At 62.1% G+C, this 22,417-nt stretch overlaps 1 protein-coding gene across 1 annotated transcript; it reads right to left on the reverse strand.

The window, feature by feature from the left end:
- Positions 1–3,070: 3,070 nt before the first annotated feature.
- Positions 3,071–17,163, reverse strand: PDXK (pyridoxal kinase). Its single transcript, XM_058661573.1, has 11 exons — positions 16,972–17,163; positions 10,149–10,203; positions 8,744–8,848; positions 8,320–8,403; positions 6,958–7,004; positions 5,900–5,985; positions 5,441–5,486; positions 5,021–5,132; positions 4,617–4,753; positions 3,843–3,909; positions 3,071–3,680 (listed from the first exon to the last, which is right to left on the reverse strand). Exons 1-11 carry the CDS (start codon positions 17,056–17,058, stop codon positions 3,568–3,570), a joined length of 939 nt encoding a protein of 312 aa, XP_058517556.1. The 5' UTR covers positions 17,059–17,163; the 3' UTR covers positions 3,071–3,567.
- Between the last annotated feature and the right edge of the window lie 5,254 nt (positions 17,164–22,417).

Here is a 22,417-nt window from a genome sequence, read left to right on the forward strand (position 1 = left end):
ACCTCCCGCTCCAGCCCCCAGGGCACGACCTCGCCCCAGTGGCTATGAGGACACTTTCTCCATGGGGCGAGGGTGCCAAGAGGGAGCGGCAAACCTGGGTGTGGGGGGGCAGTGTCATCACAGGGCCAGGAGCCTCCTCCAGGTCTCCTACATGGGTGCAGGGGCCTAGGGCTTTGGGCCGCCACTGCTTCCCTAGGCCATAAACAGGAAGTTGGATGGAAAGCAGAACAGCCGGGATAAGAACTGGTGCCCACATGAGATCCCAGAACTTGCAAGGTGAGGATTGCGGGCCCCTAACATTTTCTGTTTCTCTGAAAGGTAGAATTAGAGAATCTCTCATCTACTGGTTACTCTCATGTCTACAAAAGCCGGAGCTGGGCCAGGCTACAGCCAGGAGCCTCTGGGTCTCCCCTGCAGGTGCGGGGCCCAAGCACTGGGCCATCCCTGGCTGCTTTCCCAGCTGCATCAGCAGGGGGCTGGACTCACACCAGCACCCATAGGGATGTTGGCGCCTCGAGCTGAGGCTTACCGTGCTACAACACCAGCCCCCACAGGCCCCAGCTGTAGAGCTGAGAGCAGACACGGCCAACTTCAGGCCACTGACCTGCAGGGGCCCCAGGACCCTGCCTGGCAGGGCTGACTGCTCAGGGACCAGGGTGTGAGAAGCCACTCTGCCTGGTCACCCTGCCCCTCTCCTGGGTGGTCTTCACATTCCTGCTCCCCTCCATGGAGATGTTGGGACCACAGCGGGCTTCACAGAGGGGCTGGCCCTGCAGAACCCCCACTCAACCTTTTGGGAACCTTGCCAGGCTAAGGGTAGACTTACAGCAACATTGGGGAGCCACTGGACTCGGGCTGTGAAGCCCCCAGCACCACTGGCTGAGCGGGCAGGAGCCTGGGGGGTACTGGTCACTAGGAGGGGAGGGCAGGCTGTGGGAGGCACCGGACACTGGGGGTGGTGGAGGGCAGGCTGCGGGAGGCACCGGACACTGGGGGTGGTGGAGGGCAGGCTGCGGGAGGCACTGGACACTGGGGGTGGTGGAGGGCAGGCTGCGGGAGGCACCGGACACTGGGGTGGTGGAGGGCAGGCTGCGGGAGGCACTGGGATGCCAGGGTAGCTCTGGTGACTGTGGCTAAGCTGCTGGGGTGGGGGAAGCGGACAGGACTCAGCTTTTCACACACAATCCACAGGCAAGGCCACGGGAGCAACCACTGACTGGCCACGCATCACCAGAACACATTTATTTGTGGCAAAGTCACACAATGAGACCAGCACAGAAGACACCGACGTGTGTACGGCTGGGTCTGGGTGGTAGGGGCTGGCTGTGGCTGGGCAGGACAGAGCAGGCTCCGGGCAGCACCTGACCCCTGTGGGTCCACCTGTGCTATCCCCTGGTGAAGTCTGCCCAGGGCGCTACCTGAACAAGGTGCGCCCAGCCTTGGGGGCCACGGAGAGCTGGGTGGGTTGAACCACTACCCACTTCTGCCAGGTGGAGGCTGAGCCAGGGCCTCAGGAGGCCCAAGGGTCAGAAACCGCGCCACTGTGAGCCTGGGCAAGGAAGGGGAGACGGACACGGAGTGGGCCTGGGGAGGGAGTGGACATTCTGGAGGACAGGGCCCTGGCTTGGCCCAGACAGTGGCACGGCTGCAAAAACACCTGTTTATTCTGCTGGGGAAAAAAATCTCCAGGAAATCCCCATTAATATAAAGTTTAAAACATTCACTAAGTCAGGCTAGAGTTACTTTAAGCCAACGAACACAGTGTCCTAATGAAGGCAGGAAGAGGTGCTACAGGAATTGATTTTGCAGCCAATGTCTTTGAACATGGGGAACACACTGCAGTTGGTCAGCAGGGCCACACCAACCCTGTGACCCCAACCTACACACCTGGTTCCCCTCATTTCACAGTTATGCAGCTAAAAATAAAAACGTAGGAGGGCAGCCGGTGCCCGGTCCACCAGGCAGAGCTGGGACACTCATCCGCAGCCTGTGCAGTCAGGACACGTCCCCACACCACGTGCATGCGACCCACTCAGCTCTACACCTGGGAGCAAGCCTGGAGGACCTGCACCTCCCCAGGCCAGCGCTGGCCTGGGCCTGCCCCATGGCACCATGTGGCCCAGCTGCGCCTCCCCACTTATCCCTGCCCTCAGTGGCTGCTGGGTTATGCCCAGAGCTGGCCTGAGAAGGTGGGCAACTGTGGAATGCAGCAGACATGGGGCCACATCTCGTAATTCATCTGGACTCTGTACACAGGGAGCAGCAGGTGGATGGGGACGAGACCCGGGCCTGAGTGCTGCCTCACAGTGACCGGGGCCCACGCCCTGATGAGCACGGAGCCCCAGCTTCCCCAGGAGTGCTGCTATGGGAGGGGCATCAGAGGCCATGTCAAGGACAAGGCTATGGATGCTGGGCGTGGGGTCCAGGGCGGGTGCCCAGCCAAGTCCTCTCCCCATCCCACACTCTTCATATTAAAAAAAATAACAAGTCTATGCTGATTAGCCTGGTCCCCACACCCTCCTGGGGTCACCCCTCCATGCTCCAAGGCACAGGCCACCGCCGCCCTCGTCCTGCTGTCCAGGGGGTCTCGCCCACCCTGTGTCCTGGGGACTAGCAAACACTGGGCTCCACTGGGCGGCCATGGCAGGGAGAGCCCAGCACAGGGCAGACCCCGGACGACTGGATGGCCCAGGCAGGTGTGAGCAGTGTGGGCTCATGGGGAAGGGGCTGGCAGTGGGGCCGGGGCACTCCTGTACCACCTGCCTTCCTGGGGCCACACAGGCCCCTACTTCCTGCTGTCTCCCTGCTTCTCTCCAGACTGTGGGTTCCCAGGAGATGGGATCCTTTGGGTGGGGGTAGGGTTGATGGGCTTCCCTGCTTGTAGCCATACCAAGGGGATACCCAAGCCCTGGGCAAGGCAGGTCAGGGCTGCCCCCAACCAACATCTGCCACTGCCTCCAGGCAAGAACCTTTCAAAGCCACCTCGGCCCACTGGCCCTGTCCCCTCCGCGCCCACCACCCTTGGGGCTCAAGGGCAGTGTGGGGCAGCCCAGGCCAGTCATAGCCTCCACTGCAGGAACAGCCCAGGTCCTGGGGGCTGCCATCTCACCTAAGTCCCAGCAGATGGCGCCAACACCCAGGATGTGTGGACCCCCCAACCTTCCTGGTCCCTGTCCACTGACCATGGACAAACCAGTATGTGACGGTTCCCCGCGGTTGAGGCAGGACCCCGGGGACAGGACAGCAGCAAACTCAGACACAACCCACTGTGGAGGACAAAGCTGGGCAGACGGGGGACGAGAAAGATGCAGGCAGAACCTTCCTGCGGCCTTCGGGTCAGTGCCCAGCCAGGTTGGGCTCAGAGATGCGGACAGCCTGGTCCCTGCCCAGGCACACAGGGGCACTCCTGGGTGTCCAGGTCAGTCCCAGGTCGCCATGACGGTGTCATGGTAAAAGCTCAGGCGGCACGTCTTCACAACTGAGACCAGAAACGAGGGAGACATACACAGAAGGGCTTGGTCCTAGCGATGGCGGAAGTGACGCGGGAGCAGGGGACGGCGCGCGGCCTCACAGCACCGTGGCCTGCACCACGATCTCGGGGTCCTCGATGTCCTTTTTGCTCTGGACCATCCTCAGCTCCAGCTGGGCGGGGCTGGGTCTCCTCCCCTCCCCAGCCTGGGCTGCAGGACAGAGGGGGGGTTAGAGAGGGGCTCCTCTCCACGCTCACCCATCCCATTGCTTTCAGAACATTGTCCCCATCCTAAAGACGAAGGCCCCCGTGACCCCGTGCGTGGCTGCAGGAGCTGGCCATAGTGGCCATCCCTGTGCAGGCCTGGTGGTACCTTTTGCACACTCGATGGTCCTCCGTAACACGTGCTGCATGGCGGACACAGTCTTCTCGCAGGCCATCTGCAGAGACCACAGGGACCTGGACCCGGGCCTCTTGGCCCAGATACCACCCACTGCCACGTGCTGAGTCAGGGGCAGCCCCTCAGCCCCGAGCCTGACCCCAACATGCCACACACTATGTGGCACAGAGCAGGTGCTTAATGGGCGTTCCCAACGTGGACCCAGGAAACAGCTCCTGGCTGAAGCGCAAGCTCATCACTCATTGCCTCGAAGGCTGGCTGAGGGTGGAGGGGGCACTCAGCGGGGGTGGGGGAGGCTGCCAGAGCCCAGGTCCCTGGTCCTGGAGTGGCTGAACCCCGGGTGTGGCCTCGGGGGTCTGCAGGGAGGCTGTACCAAAGGAAGCCCCAGTCACTGTAGGTGAGTCACGTGGGCTGGGACTCCACATCCTGGCCCTCATGGGGTGGACACCCCAGATCCCAGCCCTGGGGGGGACAGGGACCCCACGTCCCAGCCCTGAGCTCTGGTCTGCAGCAGGCTGGACCTGGGAGCCCACTGATCACCCAGGAGTGGTGAACTGCACACCTGTGGGCCCCAGACTTGGGGTTCTCCCTGCCGGGGGCCTGGTTAACTCCAGTAGGGCTTCTAAACATAGTCTTGGTCAGGCTTTGCTATACTGATGGACCACCCCTTGTTCCCGATCAAGGGGGACAGGGCAGCAGTCCCCCACCCCAAGCCCAGGCACGGCTGAAGCAGCCATGGCAGCTGACCTTGAGGTTGTCGGGGTGCTTGTGCGTCCAGGCAAGGAGCATGGCGGCAAAGAGGTCCCCGGTGCCCACGAACACAGCGTCCACCCTGTGCATCTCCATGCGGATGCGCTGGGTCACCAAGGAGCCATCGGGCCGTCCTGCAGGCAAAGGGAAAGCCAGGCCCCTTGGGACTCCATTGTGTAGCTGGGACAGGCCCCGCCAGCCTCCACCCGGTCATGGGAGGCACAGGACGCGGCAGGGGTGATCAGCAGCAGCCCTGGGCTCTGAGCGGCCCCTGTCCCACCCCAGTGACTAGAACCTTGGAGGGCCCAGAGGACAAGGAACAGGCGAGGAGCGCCAGCGCAGTGCACGTGGGGCAGGCTGCCACACGGAGAGGGCGTACTGTGGAGCGGCACAGCACTCACGTATCCGCTGGCTGCCCAGTGCGATCAGATAGTCGCTGCCCTTTGGGGAGGGCAGGTCAGAGCTGGTGATGACCACGGTGTCAGGGCCCATGGAGTGCAGCACGTCCATCACCTGCGAGGAGGGCAAGGCCAGGGGCTGAGTCCCAGAGCCCAACCCTCCCTCGCTCAGCCTTGGGCTCAGCCCCGAGCAAGGCATCCCACAAGGAGGTCCTGGCCTGGGGTGGCCTTTCACAACTCAATACAGGCTCCTGGCCTCACTCAGGCCATTCCCTGGGCACCAGGGCCAAGTACAGTCCGGATTGAGCACGGAGCCGGTGCGGCTGGCAGAGAGAGGATAAGGCCAGGCCCCTGGCTGCCAGGTGCCCAAGCATGGAGCTGGCATGGCCTGTGTGCCCTCCCCCCCACAGAAGGCCCCCTCACCGCCAAGGCATCCTCCTGGCTGTGGATCTTCCTGCCACTCAGTAACCTGCAAAACAGAGAGGAAGGGGCAGCCCTGAGACCCCTCCGCAGGCACCATGCCCACCGGGGACTGGCATGCTGTGGACGCAACAAACGCAGTGTGGAGCTTCCCAGGGAATCTAGAGGAACCCATGCAGTCCTCTGGGGAGACCCTATCTCCCCCCATATCCCACTTTGGAGGGGGTCTCCAGGTGTCCCCACTCCTCTGCAAGTAGAAACTCCAGAACCGCCCTGTGAGCCACTTCTTGCTTTACAGTCCAGGGTCAGGGGTCAGGGGTCAGCGGGGCCTGACGGTTCAAGAAAGGCCTTGCAGATGAGACGGATGCACCACAGCCCCCCCCGCAAACTCCCTAGGGCTGGACCTGGCCTCTGTCACCAGGGCGAGCATGGATAGTGGGCCACGTGGAAGGGGCTACTCACTCAGCCTCAAACTGGTTGGGGGTGATGATGTCCGCCACGGGCACCACCTGGTCCCTGTACACTGGCAGCAGGTCCTCAGGCACATACTAGGGACAGAGCGACAGGGCACACTGACTGCCAAGGGGACACAATGACCGCCACGGGCACACACTGACTGCCATGGGGGGACATGGCTGACCACCACGGGGACACAGGCTGACCACCACAGGGACACAATGACCGCCACGGGCACACACTGACCGCCACGGGCACACACTGCCATGGGGGGACATGGCTGACCACCATGGGGACACAGGCTGACCACCACAGGGACACAATGGCCACCACATGGACACACTGACCGCCACGGGCACACACTGACCGCATGGGGGGACATGGCTGACCACCACGGGGACACAGGCTGACCACCACAGGGACACAATGACCACCATGGGGACACAGGTTGACCACCACGGGGGGACACAAGTCAACCGCCCCCATCTGGGGGATGGTGACCCCCGGTAACCAGGCCCACAGGCACTGCCCCCATGGAGGGGGCACATGGCACATGGGAACCCTGGAGGCCTGGAGAGGGACCAGGGTAGGGTCTGGTCTGAGAGGCCCAGCCCCTACACCACAGTTGGGGGCCTGAGGTGAGGAGGGGGAGGCCTGCGTCCCCATGATGACCAGAGTCCAGGGGGTTGGGAGGGGGGGTGAGTGCAGGGTGAGAAATGGGAAACCCGGAGGGTGGGTGGATGGGGGGCAGTGACCCTGCTATGGAACTGGGGGGCCAGGCCACTGCTCTCTGGGAAGCTGCAGCCGTAAGCAAGCCCCCTGAACTGGACAGCCATCAGATGTCCCTCGGGAAAACGCCCTGGCCACAGTGCATGTGGGGACCCGGGATGGCCGCCGTCCATCGGCAGTCACTCGCTTTCACAGTGTTTTCGGGAACTGCCCAGGGGCCACAGTGGGGCAAGCCAAGCAGGGGCACTAGTGGTGGGGAGCTGCAGTGCACAGCTGGCCCAGACACGGCTCCCCAGCAGTGACGGGCACAGCAGGGAGTCCCCACAAGCACTCACCATCGAGCCTTCACCACTCCACTTGTCACCCATGACCGGGTCACACACTGCGGGGACAGGGGTGCCCGGTCAGCAAAGCTGCCCCAGCAGGGACCACCTCCCCAGGCTCAGACTGTGTGCCGTCCCTCCCCCGTCGCCCCTATGTGGGGCTCCCAGTGTCTGTCCCTTGGGGCCTGGCTCTTCTCTGGAGCGGGAGCTGTTCTGGGTTTACCAGATGTCCCTTTTGAGGCCGATCAGACTGTCAGGCACATGTCCAGTACATTTTGTCTGTCCATGGACACAGGGCTGCTTCCTCCATGGCTCCCTGAGAAGATGCTGGGCTGACGAACTCTTTGGCATTCACTCCATGAGGCACCCCCTGGTATGCAGCAGGCACAGCCAAAGCCCGGGACATCACAGCGTCCTGGGCTGGAGACCCGGCACCTGTGTTCTCCATTCTAGGAGGAAATCCTGTGTGATTTACAAGGCCTTGGACCTCTCTGCAGGGACACTGCGCCAGGCCTGGGCTAGTGCACGCCCTGGGCCTCTCTCTGCAGGGACACTGCACCCTGGGCTAGTGCATGTCCTGGGCCTCTCTCTTCATGGACACTGCGCCAGGCCTGGGCTAGTGCATGCCCTGGGCCTCTCTCTGCAGGGACACTGCGCCAGGCCTGGGCTAGTGCACGCCCTGGGTCTCTCAGCAGGGACACTGCACCAGGCCTGGGCTAGTGCACGCCCTGTTCCTCTCTCAGCAGGACACTGCGCCAGGCCTGGGCCTCTCTCTGCAGGGACACTGCGCCAGGCCTGGGCTAGTGCACGCCCTGGGCCTCTCTCAGCAGGACACTGCGCCAGGCCTGGGCCTCTCTCTGCAGGGACACTGCGCCCGCCCTGGACTAGTGCATGCCCTGGGCCTCTCTCTGCAGGGACACTGCGCCAGGCCTGGGCTAGTGCACGCCCTGGGCCTCTCTCTGCAGGGACACCGCGCCAGGCCTGGGCTAGTGCACGCCCTGGGTCTCTCAGCAGGGACACTGCGCCAGGCCTGGGCTAGTGCACACCCTGGGCCTGTTTGGAGTAACACCGAGCCAGGGTCCCGGGCTAATGCACTAGGTCCTGAGGGTCAGCATGGACCCAGATTGGCACAGCCTGTTCAACTGGGCGATCAGGCACAGTGTGGGTAAAGCCAGGGCTGGCACACTGGGAGATAGACAATGGGGAAGGAGTCTCTACCCATGAAGTGTTTGATGTAGCCTTGGCACATGCAACAGGTAGACCCCAGGGACGGCTGTGCCCATTCACTCCCTGGACCCCCGAGGCTGACACGCACCAGCCCCCTTCTTCTCTGCACCATGTGAGGGCACCCTGAGCTGGGGGTCTGGCACCCACCGTACACCAGCTTGGAGTTCTGCAGTTTCAGTTCCTGGACGATGTCCACCACCATGGCCAGGAAGGACTTGTCCCTTGTGTAACCTTGGGGGAGGCAGGGAGAGCTGGGTCAGCCCCTTGGCCAGGGAAGATCTAGGGGTCCCCGACAGCCTGTGGCCGTGGGGGACACAGGTGGTGACTGTGTCCCTGTCCCGTGCTGTCCGCTTTCTGCGGTCAGCAGTTGTTTTTAACCACAAAGAACACACAGGCTGGTTCTTTGGTTGGGAACTTGACAATGACGCCAGTGCAGCAGGTGGCAATGTCCCCCTCTGCCGGGGCTCCCCTAACACTTCCCGCCAAGGGACCCCTCCAGGGCTTATGGAGACCCTCCATGAGGTCCCCACCCATGGCCAGCACAGGCAGGCCAGCACCGCCCAGTCCTTACCTGTGAGCACGTAGTCATATTGGTTCACGCTATTCAGCTTCAGCCCCTCATACAACTCGTGCAGTTCACTCGAGTTCAGCACTTGGCCCTTCCAGTGGGCATAGCCTGCAGAGTGGACGGCTCGGGCTACAGCTGTGGACACATGCTGCCGCCCGCTCGCCCATCCTGTGAGACTACCACGCTCGGCCACTCAGCGGGGCCCTCCCCTGAGCTCTGAACCTGCCCCTGCAATGTGACAGTTGCACACCCCGGGGGGCCCGTGTCTCCCCCACAGACCAGACGCTGGGAAGGACACCCCCAGGCAGGAACGCTGCCTGCCCTCCCCAGACCCCGATGTTCCCCTGACCATGGCACACTCTTGTGGCCATCCACACCTGAGGCTCTGGGGCCCCTGGGCACTCTGGGCACTCTGGGGCCCCTGGGCACTCTGGGCACTCTGGGCTTACAATGTCCAGTCTTCCCTTTTCCTTTCACTGCCCCCACAAACATATCAAGAAGCACACAAACCCCAACCAGGTGTGTGGAAACAGACGCCTGCTCTGGTCTGAAGGGGCCTGGTGTTCCATGTGTACCCCAAAGCCGCCAGCCTCGGGGTAGGGGTGCTGCAGCACACGTGCCTGGCACACAGTCATGTCTGAGGTTGCCCTGCACGTCCCCAACAGGGACACTGCATACGGAGGGGTCCTCACATCCCCCACCCTGAGCACGGACAACTGTCCCGATGTCTTTAAGATTTATGTGAAAGACAGGGTTATAGAGAATCTTCCACTTGCTGGTTCACTCCCGTCTAGCTAGGCCAAGAAGGGCTGCAGCACTGGGAGGGCCCTCTTGGGTGGTGGGCTGTGCCTTCCAGGCATTGCTGGATGCCGGCCCCAGGCCTATCTAGCCCCACCAGTAGCCTCATGTCCACCCTGTGAACACTGGATGTCTGCGCAGCAAGGCCCTGGCCAAGGCCACCTCCACCCCAGCTGTGGGAAGCCTGTGGGGAGTGAGGCAGAGGACGGAGGGCTTGGGGAGTGAGGCAGAGGACGGAGGGCTTGGGGAGTGAGGCAGAGGAGGGAGGGCTTGGGGAGTGAGGCAGAGGACGGAGGACTTCTGTGTGTCTCCCGTGTTTTGTCTCTGCCTTGCAAGTAAAGAACATTTTTAAACATGCAGTAAGAGGTACCAGTGCCGTGGTGCAACCACCCAGGCTAGCATTGGACCCAACCTGGTCATCATCTCCCACAGACCCACTAGGGTCATAACCTGCTTTCCAGAGGTGGCAGAGACCCTGCACGCTTCTGCTACCTGCCCCACGGCTCCCCGCTGAGCCCCAAACCCAGCCACCCCCACCCAAGGGCAAGCCCCAGTCCAGCCGCCAGCACAGGGCTGGGTCTCCATGACAACCGCTGGGCCAAGGCCTCACCTGTGTGGTTTGAAAACTGGACCGAGTTCACAGCATCGATCTCAAAGCCCAACACCTGCAGAGACAGAGAGGGGCATGAAGGCTCCAGGCGGCCGCGCAGGGCACCGCAGCTGGCGCAGAGACAGAGAGGGGTGTAAGAGCTCCGGGCGGCCGCACAGGGCACCGCGGCTGGCGCAGAGACAGAGAGGGGCATGAGAGCTCCGGGCGGCCGCACAGGGCACCGTGGCTGGCGCAGAGACAGAGAGGGGCGTGAGAGCGCCAGGGTGGACGCCCCGGGCAGCATGGCTGGCACAGAGACAGAGAGGGGCATGAAGGCTCCGGGCGGCCGCGCAGGGCACTGTGACTGGCGCAGAGACAGAGAGGGGCGTGAGAGCGCCAGGGTGGACGCCTGGGGCACCGTGACTGGCGCAGGACTGCAGGCTGAACTTGGAAAAGGGGAGGGCTCATGCTGGTGAGGCGGGTATGCCGTGTGGGCAGCAGGCAGCCAGGTGCCACCTGCCTTTCCTGGTGCTGAGCTGCGCTCCAGAGGCATCTGGGCACCCTGCCAGGTGGGAGCACCAGGGACTCGCAAACCCTGACCAAGGCTGGGCAGCACGGCTGACCGCTCTGCCCCATGGCTCCTGGCTCACGGAGCAGCCAGGGGGAGGGACAGCGACTCCCAGGGCCTCTGAGGACAACACTGGTGCCCACCGGGAGGCGGGGCAAGGCTGCCCAGCTAGCGGGGACCACAGAGTGATTCATGCAAAGAAAACTTCACGTCAGGGTCGCCTGTCACCTAGTTAGGATTATGGCCAGCCAACTGACTGAAGGCTACACTTGCTTACAGGTTTTCATCGGGAAGGCAGGAAGGAGCTCTCAGCTGTGGGACTGGGGTGCACATTCCAGGGGAGCTGAGCATTCCAAAGTGGGGTGTAGGATGTGGCGGCCTCACTGTCACGCCTTCTCCCGGCCTTGGGGCTGACACACACACATCTGCAGCCAAGATCGGGGGCTTGGTTAAGATGCACAGCCCCCAGGGCTGCCCAGCCTTGTCCACTGCACCTTCTAGGTCAGCGCTGCTGGCATTATCACGAGTGGACCCAAGACTGCTGCGTGGCCACAGGGCCCCTCCCCAGGCCCTCAGTGTCCACAGCATCACTCGATACAGTCATTTCAGGGGGCCAAGGAGGACCCAGCACCGGGCTGCACCCATCCCCAGCACGAGGCACAGACCTGACTTGCCCCAGCCAATCCATGGGAGCATTGCAGCAGGTGTGTGGGGGCCGGGGCCTGTTCACGGATCCCAGCTCACGCCGGCACTCGCGCCCCCAGTTCTATAGCGACGTGAAGCTGGGTGTGGGAGTCGGCGAGTCACCGCACAGGGTCACCAGCGGCCAAGACACAGGCGTTAACGCCCTCCAGGGTCAGCGGCCCTTCCATGAAGCACGGCCTCCCTCCTCAACACCCCATGATGCAGGTGACACGCTGCCTGGCTGACCGAGCAGAGAGGCGGGAGAAGGCCAAGGGGAGGGGAGCCCCAGGGGCTGACCCCTTCCTGCCCACGGCCTTCACTTTGGAAGCAGGCACCACATCTGTGGAATGTCTGGATGTGTGGCCAGGACAGCAAGCAGCAGGCAGAGCAGGGAGGGTGGTTGGGGCACCAGTGGACCACACCGCTGAGTGTCCGTGGCCACTGTCCTGGCTTCACCTTGTGCCCTGGGGTTCAGGTCAGCAGGGTCACGGCTGGGCTCAGCAGCTGTCCCCGATCCCGCTCCAGCCCCTGGCTGTTTCTCAACTGAGCTCCTTGCAAAATCTGCACATCCATGCAACCACTCAAGCCACACAGACACCAGCGGGCTTGGCTGTTCACAAACATGAGCCAGGCTCGGCTCGCGGGATCTGGCTCTCGGTCCTGGTGACAGGGTGTGCCATGATGTGAACTGAAGAAGGACATTCAGAATCTTTGCTATTGTGGGAGACAATAGCCAGTTGAATCCTTCTGAAGGAGCCAGGAGCAATTGATGAGGTTTAGATAAAGAACCTGCCAGAGGAACTAGCTGTGTTTGGGGGAACTGCACCTTGCTGATGAGATGTAAGTGGCTCAAGCCCCTCCTCCCTGGAGCCCTACCTGACAACCTTCCTTTAAAAGTCTGGTGCTGTTAATAAACTTTGACTACTGACCTCATCAGTCAGTAGTCCACACATGTTATTATCGGCTCTGTGCACCAAGTCCATCGCTGCTGGACGACGACAATAAACCCCCAGGCTCCTGCCTGTACCCTCCACTGCCTGGTCGCCGGGCACGTGGGAACACAAACCCTCGGAGTTGATAGGCTCACGTGAGTGGGACGTCAGGGCTGGCAGCCCGCTCCCCAACCGCGGTCCAACACGCACCCCGAGAGTCACTGATTTAAGGGCAGAGGTACAGAGATGGAGAGAGGCCTCCCATTCGCTGGCTCACTCCCCAGACGGCCACCTCAACTCCCCAGGCAGGAGGGATGGCTGGGACCCGGCCCTCCGCCCCACTGCTGCTGACCACACACGGCCGTCAGGGGCGTCCTGGGGAGCATGTGGACCCGCAGTGGCAACACTGTGCTCTGTGGCTACAGCTCACAGCAAGCTCCTCCTTGCCCACCCGAAAGGTAGGTGTGTGGAAAGCTCTGGAACCTTCCACTCTGGCCAGACCTCTCCTGCTCCAAGGGTCACAGACTGGGGGCGTCCCCTCCCTAGCACACCCCCGCCCACCGCAGGCTCCCTGGCCACCTTCACAGGAAGTGAAAATGAGGAAGCAGGGGACAGACAGCCGCTAACCTGCTGGGGACCCAGCGCCCTGCGTCCCTGCCCCCACAGCCTTCTCACCACAGGGAAGACCAGAACTGGCCCTGCATCCCGGAAGCAGCTGCCTACTGCTGCCCCGTGTGCGTGCTGCCAGCCCTGGTCCCACTCTGGGCTCACCGCAACACACACTGGGAGGACGGGGCCCGGCACAGCCGCACAGCAAGGCCCTGAGAGAAGAGACCTCACACCTGATGGCTGCCCAGGGCACTGGAGACGAGGGGCTGGTCTGCTCCGGACCCGGCATGTCTCCCAGGCTTCAGCCCAGAACAGGAGGGATCACAGAAGCCAGCTACGTCACCAACCTGGCGGGATTCCAGTTGACCAATGGCACACCTGAATGGACATTCCTTACAGAGCTGGGGCACAGACAGCCCCTTTGCCTGCGCACGTGTCTAGAGGGGTACAAAACTCCTCCACACGGATCTCAGGGGCCCTTTCCGCCTCCCTCTTCCTGCCTCTCTGTGCGAAGGGGGCCCAGGAGCGGATTTTCCAATAAAGCTTCCATTACAACTCTGAACAATTTACTAGTATGATTCCATCAGTGGGCGGGCAGTCGGTGGTCATCATCCCACAACACGGATCCCAGCAGCACCGAAGCTGACCGTGAGGTCATCCGGCCCTGCTGCTGGGTCGCTCCAAGGCTTACCAAGCCAGACTCAGGCTCACACGAAGCTGGCAGGGGGCTGCCCAACTCCTACCAGGCAAGGCGCTGCCAGGCCTCCACAGGCTGCCTTCCTGGCCCAGCATGGGGCCCCACCAAGCACTGGCTGCAAAGCGGGGCTGTAGGGGGTGGGCTGAACCTCAGCATTTAGCCCCAGGAGTCACAGGTCACACAAGGGGCTGGCACCTGCCATAGGGGCTGCTGGGACAGGGAGGCAGGCCCTGCCCCTCCTCTGTGTCCCCTTCCTGGTCACCGTTAGCAGAGCTGGCTCTGCGGTCATTCCAGTAGGCGTGTGCCAGGTCACCTGCCAATCACCAGTGTCACGCCACCTCCAGCGGAGCCTGCGTGAGAAATCGCCGGGCCGAGGCGGAAGCTTCAAGGAAGGATGCCTCCTGGATTTGGCTGCATCTCTGGTGGTCTTGGCATTCCTGACTGTACTCTCTTTACTCTTATCTTTATGGCTGGAATAAGGCTGTTTATGTGCGGCAAAGGCTCAATGTTTCTTTATAGTTCTATGAAGCCTTCTGACAGGAGACTGGACAAGGATAGCAAGCAGTGTAGGATAAAAACCATTAAGTCACTAGCTTTAACAAACCTACCTGGGACTATTTTTGAGAATTCCTAAGAAGAAGATTATAGCAGAAATCTATAGCTTAAAAAGCCATACAGGAAGAAAAACTAAGAAAAATAGACAGGCTAATACTAACACCAATGTAAGGCACAAAACACAATGAGAGCTAACCGCTTAATGATTAAAACTGCAGCTGGTGCCAAACTGCATCCACAAGAAACAGCAACTGCAGTCCGTCACCAGGCTATTAGAGAACAATCTTTTCTCGACAGACCCGCTTACCTCCCTGGAATAATTGCAGAAATGTAACCACATGAATAAACAAAGAAAATGTCCCTTTGCAATAATCTATTGTATATAAGCTGACGCCTTGCTTTTGCAAAATGCACTCAGATACAACTGCCTTGACTTGTCGTGTCTGTCACTCGCCAAATCCTTGCCCACCGTTGCCGGGGTCCTGTTCCCGTGGGACTGATTGCTCCCGGCCGAGCCGATCTGTTGCACACCAGCCCCTCCTTGGGGGCCTCTCCCCTTCCAGATGAACAGGGTCCCTTCGAGTCTCCAGCAGGGGGGACCAACCAACACAGGGCCCTGGCACACACACACGTGGCATGTGGTACAGAATGCCTACCTCATGTGTGCACATTCAAGGACCTTCAGTCTCGTCCCAAACTAAGAGGGACTGCCACCAGGCCCCAGGGACGGCGTGGTGCCGCTGCAGAGCAAGACCCCACGCCAGGGACATTCTCCAGCTCCCCTCGGCCGGGCTGGTCCACGAGGAGTGCTGCTGTGTCTCACCTGCCCGTCTCGGCCAAAAGCACAAGGCGCTGGACTCAGGCCCCAGGTCAGTCTAAACACTACTGGCGTTCAAGTTTATGTCTGCCACCCTTTACCCCTCAGCAGCACGGTCATGGCAGGTGCCAGCGGCGGCTCCACAGGAACATGCCGGGGATGGGCTGGGCTCACCCAGCAATCAGAGCCTGCTACTGCCACTCCTGCAGGCCCAGCCTGGCGTGGAGGGAGAAACCACGTGGCTGCTACCAGGAAACCATGGGCAGGGCCCGGGCATGGAGGACATCGGCTCTCCCTGCAGAGGGGAGATACCCCCGCAAAACGGGCCCTACTCTACCAATGCCTGAACCAGGGACCACCCCAGCCTGGTCAGGGCTGGAGAAGGCGGCAGGCAGCAGCCACCCCAGACCCGCTCCCTCCCACTTCCTCCCCTGGCCAGAGCAGCAGGATGGCACAGCCTGTCTGTCTTGAATGAGGAAGGGCCGTGAGCTGCCTCTGCCCTCTGCCGGGCCCAGTGGGCTGGGCACATTGCACTGGCTCCTCTGCCCGGTGAGATGTACCTTGGACCCAGGCCCAGACACCAAACCCAAAACAGGGTCAAGGTTCTGCTCGCTTTCCTTCCGTCCTTCAGGGTTTCTCTGGCGCTGGGACCAGCCCAGGATGGCCCTGGCCCCAGGGACAGGAAGTGGCCACTCGCACAGGTGGTCTCGGGTGGCACAAACCTAGGTCACACTGGCCCCTGCCTGCCAGCAGGGACTCTGCTGGACAGGCAGCTGAGGTTTGCAAAGGCTCAGCCCCCAGGCCCCTCAGCCGGATGGGCAGGTCAGGGGGACACTGGCAGGGCACAGCCACAGCCCGCACGTCCCAGGGCAGGAGGCTGCACTTCCTGAGCTGCGCATGCGGTGTTGATTAGAACAGAGTACACGCTCCCCTGACACCAGAGGGCAGTTCTGGACAGCAGGGGAACCCCATCCTGCTCCAGGCACTGCCTACCCCCAGCCTGCTGGTGCTACCCCCGACCAGGCCAGGTGGCCGGCAGCTCCACTACTCTGTAGTGTCAGACATAGGCAATGGGGCTAAAGCATGGGACCCTGAAGGGGCAGATGTTCCCTTTAGAGGTATCTCCCTGGGGTGTGTCAGCGAGACCCAGCTGCCAGGTCACCACCCCTCCCCTGCAGGCTGGCGGCCAGCAGCAGCAGTGGCCAGTGGCACAGGGCCTGGTGACCCCTCAGGTGCACCTGACAGCCCAGCTCTGCCCCCTGCTGGCTGGAATGGGAAGGGGAGCCCACACAGCCCGCACCTGCTCCCGCTGGATTTGAACCCATCTGGCCCCCTGCTCAGATTGGGACAAAGAGGGGACAGTCCAGGGGTCACCCAGGCCTGTCCAGCCACCCGCCATTCACCCTGTCTCCTCTCAGGGTGTGCTCCATTCTGGGCACATTTTTCTGGGCTTCTTTCCCGCAAAGCAAATACCTGCGGGGTAGGGGAGGGGGCGGCGTGCGGGGCCCACTGTCTTCCTCTGACCACCTGGGGCTGTGGCCACTCCAGGGGTAAGTCCCACCTGGCCAGCACCGTGGCCTGGATGACACGATGCCAGGGGCCCCAAACACCTGCCTTCCCCAACCAGCTCCCTCGGCCCACCCCCACCGCCCCACTGTAATTTCTCGCAGGAGGGAGGCAAGGGGCGGGGACTCGCGTGAATGCGCCACAGCGCGGGGCCGGGACTCGCCCCTCCCCACCTGCGCAGCCCACCCGGGACCCCGCGGCGGTCCCAGGCTCAGGGTGCACCCGAGGGAGCGGCGCCTGCTCACCCCTCCCCCTGCAAGCCCGTCGGCAGGCGGAGGCCCCTCCGCGCGCCCGGACCCCCGTGGCCGCCAAGGTCACGCGGCGCGCAGGCGGCCGACCGGCCCGCACCGGAGGGATGAGCGTCCCGGGCCGGGGCGCGCGGGACGGCCGGCCCGGTTACGTAAGCGCCCGCGTACCTGCAGCGGGAACGTGGCCGCCCGGTTGCCCACGTAGCCGCGGACGACGTGGCTCTGGATGGAGAGCACGCGGCACTCCGCCTCCATGCCGGCGGGGCCGAGGCGGGCGTCCCGGTCTCCGGCTCCCGGCTCCGGCGCGGCCCGGCTCGGCGCAGGCGCTCCCTCCTCTGACCTCGCGAGCGGCTCCGAGCCCGGAGTCCCGCGCGGCGTCGGGGGCGGGCCGGGGGCGGGGACGCCGCGCAAGTCCCGCCCCGGACGGGAAGGGGCGCCCGGGCCTGGCCGGCTCCTCCCGCGGCGGGGCGGGCGCTGGACGCGATCTCCCGGCCCTCCCGGCCGCCTCGGCCCCTCGCCGGCTGGGGAGGCCCGTCCTGCGCTGCTCGGGCGCCTCGGGGACCTTGGAGCCGCAGGCGAGGGCAGGCCGAGCTCGGCACGTCTCCGGGGCCCTGCGCGACCCCACGTGTGCGGGCGGGCCTACCTCGCCCCAAGGTCCCCACCTTCAGAACCTGGCCAGGGAAAGGCATGTCCTCACTGACCGCCCCTAACCTACACTGACCCCCACCCCACCAGCTGAAGGCCGGGGGAACACCTCCCGGGGTTCACACCCCATTCGCTGGTTGAGCCTCACCGTCATCCGGCAGCAGGTTACAGCAGACCAGCATGCCAGCACTGCCCTCAATGCCCCTCGCCTCCTGTGGGGCCCCCACCCTGGGCCTGCATCACCAGGGCTCCTTTGCGCCGAATTCCTGCACCTGTCGCCTGTGGCCCCTCTCCTCTCCCTGGGGAAGCGCCCTAAGCGTCCCCCAGCTCCCTGCCATCCCAGCTGCGGCTCAGGCACACCCAGAGCAGTGGGTGGCCGCGAGGGTGTGCGCAGAATTTCCACTTCGGTGGCCTCATGTTGGTCCTCACTTCTTGGGTTAACACGGTGCCACCTACGGGGTGGGACCCACAGGGCCCAGGCTGCTCTGGTTTGCCTCACTGGCCCGGCTCCTGCCTTCTCTGCCGCCTCTCAGTACCCCTTCCCGAGACTGTCCAAGGGTGTGAAGCCACCTGTCCCTAGGTGCGTTACCAACCAAGCGGGTGACAGTTCCCTTGTTAGCAGCTCAGGAACAGACATTGCCTCCTACACCCAGGGGCTGCAGGCTCCAGTAATGACCAGTAAGGAGCCAGGAGCCTCTTCCGGATCTCCCACGTGGGTGCAGGGTCTCAGGGATCTGGGCCGTCCTCCACCGCTTTCCCAGGCCACAGGCAGGGAGCTGGGTGGGAAGTGGAGTGGCCGGGACATGAATCAGCGCCCATATGGGATGCCAATGCTATAGGCGAAGCACTACTGATCACCCCTGCCCTACACTGACCCGCACCCCTCCCCGTCCTCCCCTCCAGCGGAGGGCCAGGCAGGCACTACTGCGCTGCCCCATTCTGCATGGGTTTGTTGGTTTGCTCCAAGGAGAGGTTTTCAGACACAGTGGCATAGCTGTCAGGGTGTGCACTAGTTTTCAGCGGCACCTAGCAGCATCTCAAACACCCCAGGGAGGACACCACACCCAGGGGGAGGAAGGGCAGCACCCTCCCAGCCCCCAGATGTCCCAGTGAGCATCCAAGATGTTGGAAATCCTGTTCCCTGCCCCTAAGCGACAGGATCAGAGTCAGAGTACGGGTCTTGTTGGCAGGGCCATTTCAAGAAATACCACGAGCTGGAGGGTCCAAGCCCAGAAAGTTCTGTGTAGGAGCTTGCAAGGCCCAAGATCTGGCAGGAGACTCGTGTGCTTTCCGCTGGGAGCCCTCTTCTTCGTGGTCCCAGGGTGCTGCCCTCTGGCCTTGCCCCCTCCTAGCCTCTGCTGCTTGTACTCTGTGTTCAGGGCTCTGGGCCCTCCCTCTTCTAATCCCAGTGGAGTCGGCTCTTACCACCTCTTCTTTAAAGAGTTCTCTGTTCACCTGAAATGCAGAGTTAGAGTGATCTTGCACCTCCCCAAATTGCTGCAGCAGCCAGAGCTAGGCCACATGAAGCCAGAGGCGGGAGCATCTTTTGGGTCTTCCACGCGGGCGCAGGGGCCCAAGCACTTAGGCCGCCCTGCATTGCTTTCCCAGACCATAAGCAGGAAGGCCTGGGAGGAGGGCTGGCCTCTGGGCACCTGGCCCTGGGCCCCAGAATGGCCAGGACAGGGCACCGTGCCCCCCCGGAATGTTACAGACGGAGAGCAAGGGCAGTGGTGTGTGCCCTGAGAGGTGCACTGGGGTGGGGTGGGGGCAAGGCTTGTAGTTCACGCTCCAGTACCCACGGTCGGGGTTGAACTCGGCTCTGGGGTGGACTAGCTGCAGCAGCTAGGGGGGCCAGCTCATCGGGTGCAAGTAATCCCAGTGTCTTCCCGGGACCGTGCAGGGCCTGAGTGTGGCCCCACCCTGCGCAGCCCAGGAACAGGGGGGTGCTGCAGGGGCCATGTGCTGTGCAGCACGGCTGGCATGGGGCCCAGGGGCCCGGAGCTGCCATGCTTAGGGGCCGAACAGTCAGGCCTGAAAGACCCACGTCGTAACAAGCTGCTCCATCTGTTCAGGAATGCGCTTGCAATTGGCTCCCACTCCTATATCAGCTATTAGGGCTGGTACTTTGGCGCAGAGGGTAAAGCCTCCACCTGCAGTGTCAGCATTCCGTATGGCCACAGGTTCAAGTCCTGGTTGCCCCACTTCCCATCCAGCCCCAGTGCGTGGGCCCCTGTGCCCACAGGAGACATGACTCCCGGCTCTGGTGTGGTCCAGCCCTGGCTGTTGTGGTGAGTGAACCAGTGGACAGAAGATCTCTCTTTCTCTGACTTTCCAAAAAAAAGTGGGAAAAAAAGCATTAACCTGACTTGAGACCTGGGGTACAGGTTTTTTTTTTTTAACATTTGTATTTATTTATTTTTATTGCAAAGTCAGATATACAGAGAGGAGAGACAGAGAGGAAGATCTTCTGTTCGATGATTCACTCCCCAAGTGACCGCAATGGCCGGTGCTGCGCCGATCTGAAGCCAGGAGCCAGGAACCTCTTCCAGGTCTCCCACGCGGGTACAGGGTCTCAAGGCACTGGGCTGTCCTGTTGTGCCCAGATTTTGAGATCCCCAGAAATCACAGGAGTCCGAAGTCGATCCAAGAGCACAGGGATGGTTTTATTCAAGCTCAGCACATCCGAGCCTGGGTTCTTGGGTGAGAGCAGGCAGCTGGCTGACCGAGTGGCCAGCAAGGACCAACCTCTCTTACCAGGAGTGTGGCCCTGAACAGCACAGGGTTTAACAGGGGCAGTGCACAATAGCCTGCAAGGTGAGGGGAATACCACACATTCCCTACCTGTCGGCTGGACAGCCCACACCTCCAGCAACTAAGGGAAGCGCCCACTTAATCTTGGAGCCACCTGTGAGCTAACCACACTTAGGTGAGCCTTGGTTCAGAAGACTTGGGGCCCATCAGTGCTAAAGGTCACACCGGCCGACTGGCCTGCAGGCTCACACAGTTTCTTAGTAGCACTGAGCCGTGAGCAAATGGTTGGACTTTGATACTGAGGCTCTTCTGTCCTGACTGTTCTCCCGGCCATGAGCAGGGAGCTGGATGGGAAGTGGAGCTGCTGGGATTAGAACCAGCGCCCAGATGAGACCCTGGCACGTTCAAGGAGAGGACCCCAGCCGCTAGGCCACCATGCAGGATGAGTAGCAGCCTGTTAGCTGTTATTCTGCTCGATCTAGGTAGCTCTTTTGTGCATTAAAGGGCCAGTACCCCCAGGCTTTCCAGGCGGCTCCCTGCTCGGAGGCGAGAGCTGAGAGGGCCTTCCTGTTCCTTTAGCAGGCTCCTTGTACCGCTCTGAGGTCATGCTTGTTCAGCCCCTCACAGGATCCCACGGGCCACTGGGCTGCCTGTGAGTGTCGGAACAGTGTGGGCAAGCCGAGGCAGGGGCAAGCCGGGGCAGGTCCTCCTCCACGCCCTCCAGTGACTGCTCTGTGAGTTCCCAACTCCCTCTGGCTAGATGGTCAACTCCTTGTGGAGGCCGAGGTCACAGAGCTCGACAGCTGCAGCTGACCTGGGCTGCAAGCTCCTCCGTGGGCTCGTCACGTGCTGATCCTGGCTGCTGCGTGTGGAAGTAGGGAGACAGTCCCATGCAGGAAGCAAGGGTGGGTATGAGAGTGGCTGTGAGCGGCCGCCGGCGCTGCCCGTCCAGAGCCTGTGGGAGCCAAGAGGGCGGACTGTTCCCCCAGAGCAGAGGGCCTCTGGGGGTTGGAGCTTGGCCCAGGGCAAGGGGCCAGAGCAGGTGCGCTGCTGAGTCAGCTCTTTCCAGAAAGATAAGGCGACTTCCTGGGAGCCGCCTGTGCCCTGGGCAGACTCCAGGTTCTCTCCCCACCCTTGGCCCTTGAATGAGTGGGGGTCGCTGCTCCCCCCAGGGCAAATGCTGCACCAGTCACCCGGCTCCCCCGGGCAGATGACACCAATGCTTCCTTCAGGTTCCAGAAAATGAGCTCCTTCCTCCTGGGGGCTCACTCCTCCTCCTTTTCTCCTTCTTCTTTTTAAAAAAGATTTATTTTTTATTGGGAAGTCAAAGTTTACAGAGAAAAAGATCTTCCATATGCTGGTTCACTCCACAAATGGCCACAGTGACTGGAGCTGAGCTGACTGGAAGCCAGGAGCCAGGAACTTCCTCAGGGTCCCCCACGTGGGTGCAGGGACCCAAGGCTTTGGGCCGTCCTCGACTGCTTTCCCAGGCATGGAGCTGGACGGGAAGCAGGGCCCCGGGATTAGAACTGGTGCCCATATGGGATCCTAGCGGATGCAAGGCAAGGATTTAGCCACTAGGCTACTGTGCCGGGCCCTTGCTTCAGATTTCCTTCTCTTCGATGACTTATTTTATTTATTGGAAAGGTAGAGGCAGAGAGCCTCCATCCACTGGTTCACTCCCAAATGGCTGCAACAAATGGCCAGGCTGAAGCCAGGAGCCTGGAGCTCCACGGGTCTCCCCATAGGCGCAGGTTCCACTCCGATTGTCCTCGACTGCTTTCCCAGGTGCAGGGAGCTAGACCCGAGGCACAGCAGCTAGCACTCCAACCGCACCCATAGGGGATAGTGCCGCTGCAAGCGGTGGCTTAACCGGCTGTGCTGCAGTGCCAGCTCCCACGATCTTCTCTCGCCTCTGATGTTTGGCAACTTGTGTAGCTTACTCCTGGGGAAAGCTTCGTCTGGTACGAGCCTTCCTGATGTGTGCCAAGCCCCTGGGCTCCGCACCTGCTGTCTGACGCTGAATTTGCACCCGCATGGTTCTGGCTACTGTCTCTCTCTTCTCCTGGAGTCCCCCCTCTCATCATGGCTCCAAGCCTCTGGCATGTCCAGTCCACCGAGGGTCCAGGGCAGGCCCCTCTCCATCCTGTGAGGCCCTGCCTGGCAGTGCTCCCCCACATGGAGTTGTGACGGTCGGCCCCCGAGCAACATCATATGG

Source organism: Ochotona princeps, chromosome 3 (genome assembly GCF_030435755.1).
Source record: "Ochotona princeps isolate mOchPri1 chromosome 3, mOchPri1.hap1, whole genome shotgun sequence".
Classification (NCBI taxonomy): domain Eukaryota; kingdom Metazoa; phylum Chordata; class Mammalia; order Lagomorpha; family Ochotonidae; genus Ochotona; species Ochotona princeps.

Bases quoted from the DNA above. Each gene is read 5' to 3' on its own strand.
- PDXK (XM_058661573.1), bottom strand. From the start codon at position 17,058: ATGGAGGCGGAGTGCCGCGTGCTCTCCATCCAGAGCCACGTCGTCCGC. The intron at 5,133-5,440 runs GTGAGGGGGCCT...CCCTCCTCGCAG, and splicing joins GCCAGGAGGATGCCTTGGCG to GTGATGGACGTGCTGCACTC. The intron at 3,910-4,616 runs GTCAGCTGCCAT...TGGTCTCTGCAG, and splicing joins AGCACCCCGACAACCTCAAG to ATGGCCTGCGAGAAGACTGT.